The sequence below is a fragment of the Habropoda laboriosa genome, unplaced genomic scaffold (genome assembly GCF_001263275.1).
Source record: "Habropoda laboriosa isolate 0110345459 unplaced genomic scaffold, ASM126327v1 scaffold54, whole genome shotgun sequence".
In the NCBI taxonomy this organism is placed as follows: domain Eukaryota; kingdom Metazoa; phylum Arthropoda; class Insecta; order Hymenoptera; family Apidae; genus Habropoda; species Habropoda laboriosa.
Genome location: NW_017100156.1, coordinates 165,520 through 167,414, shown reverse-complemented (window position 1 = coordinate 167,414; position 1,895 = coordinate 165,520). Strand labels below are relative to the sequence as shown.

Sequence of the window (1,895 nt, the reverse complement as noted above, 5' to 3'; positions counted from 1 at the left end):
CTAACAAGACAGTCGGAGATCGAAACAAGCTTCGTCTTCTATTTCTAATGAATCAGGAGTATCTGTTATTACAATCAATTCTCCATCAAAGTATAATTTAATTTTCGATTCCTCAACATTTAATTCTTGAGCACATTTCTCTAGAAGATTTTGGAAGTTTTCATCTCGTTTTACAGAAATTGTTAAGCTTTTTTTGTTTGTTGTTTGTACTTTTATAACACAAACGTTTTCGTCTTTTCCTCCTGCATTCTTTTGAAGCATAGTACTGTCTTTTGTAATAATACCTCCCTCTGTAAAAATATTTAATTTTTATGAAAAACAGTTTTAAAGAATTGTACATAAAAAAATACAAAATTTTAATGATTAGTTTACCAAGAATGTCTATTACAGACAAATTTATGGTAACTGGAGTATCATTCTTTTTAATAATTTTATCTTTTTTTGTTATTAAGATTTCATCTATTGATACTTGTTCTATATTAGCAAAATATTCAAAAATTCGTCGAAAGTTTTCATTCTGAAACAATACAATTAACTTTATTCATGAAATAGACACAACAAGTAGTAAAATTGAAATTGTTTTATGTAGTTAATAAGTATGTATTCGTAATATCGATGTTATAAATTGCAACTATGTGTTCATGACTACATACTCGACACATATTCAAACGATGTAAGTCTTTCGATCGCCACATAACTTTAATATTTATTTCATAATTCTCATCTTCACTAGATTGTGCCTTCTCCTCCACATTTTTTTCAACTATTAACACATCATTTTCAGATGAATTTGGTTTTTCTTCTACAGAAACAATTTCCAGATCTGAATCTGATCCCTGTTGATTTCTTCTCTATAAAAAGATGAAGAAGTAAATATAAAATTTGAAAATAAATATTCCTTATAAGACATTCAACATGAGATATTATAGTTTTATCTAAAACACCAATTTTATTTTACCCTAATTAATAATTTTTAGAATTATTAATTGTAAGGTATAATTATTGTTGTATATTATTACATATAAAATATTTGCAAATTAATTTACTTGTCTTTGTTTTCTTGATCTACGTCTTGAAGCAGTTTTCCTTCTTGTTTTTGTATTTGTTCTCTGTACTGCTACAATTTCTTTAGGAACCTCAATTCTGTAAGATAATAGTTTATGTAAAATATATAATAGAAATATTAATGTTATAATTTTTCAACAACAAAAAAATATTAATGAACATGATACATGAAATTGTAAATTATAAAATTTTATAAAAACTAATTTTTTATCTTTATTCTATAAGTATCAGACGTGCTTCAACTTTTCTTTATTCTCTTGTTTGTTCTTCTCATCCTTTTCATTGTTACAGTGTGATATCTGCTTTTTCTTCAAAACTGTAAATATTTGTGAAACACATTTTATATTGATTTTGTTCAAATTTTATTTAAAAATGATATTAACAGTAATGTACCTTTCAGCTTTGCAACAGAATTGCAGTACACATCATCATCATCATCTTCAGATGAACTTCTTAATTCCACAGATTCCATTACTTAATATTCACGTTTTCTTAACTTAACTTAAATAGAAAAAAACGTTTTCACTTTGTATGAGAAAATAAGGTTAGACTTAAAATTTTTTGAATTCTTTAATATATAATGACAAATTTTTTACATACAACGGTAATAAGATAACAAAATGTAAGTAATACTATCACTGATTGAAAAATTTAAACAACAGTACTTGCAGAAGTAGACAAAACAAATTTTATTTTGACATCTTACATTTACGGCATTTTGAACTGTTGTAAATTGTAACTGTCCTGCGACCTTTAGAGAGTAACATGATATACTTCTATTTGAATTTCCTAGCGTGCTAATTTAAATTTTCCTAATAAAAAAATGTGTA

At 25.3% G+C, this 1,895-nt stretch overlaps 1 protein-coding gene across 1 annotated transcript; it reads right to left on the bottom strand.

Annotated features, from left to right (window-relative positions):
- On the bottom strand, window positions 1-1,812 carry LOC108576447 (uncharacterized protein CG4449). Its single transcript, XM_017939455.1, has 7 exons — window positions 1,772-1,812; window positions 1,459-1,566; window positions 1,303-1,381; window positions 1,047-1,143; window positions 654-851; window positions 373-517; window positions 1-290 (listed from the first exon to the last, which is right to left on the bottom strand). Exons 2-7 carry the CDS (start codon window positions 1,535-1,537, stop codon window positions 1-3), a joined length of 888 nt encoding a protein of 295 aa, XP_017794944.1. The 5' UTR covers window positions 1,538-1,566; window positions 1,772-1,812.
- Window positions 1,813-1,895: the final 83 nt, after the last annotated feature.

Coding starts and splice junctions, on each gene's coding strand:
- LOC108576447 (XM_017939455.1), bottom strand. CDS start 1,537: ATGGAATCTGTGGAATTAAGAAGTTCATCTGAAGATGATGATGATGAT. Junction 1,144..1,302: donor GAGAATAAAGAAAAGTTGAA/GCACGTCTGATA, acceptor ATTATCTTACAG/AATTGAGGTTCCTAAAGAAA. Junction 291..372: donor GTCTGTAATAGACATTCTTG/GTAAACTAATCA, acceptor ATATTTTTACAG/AGGGAGGTATTATTACAAAA.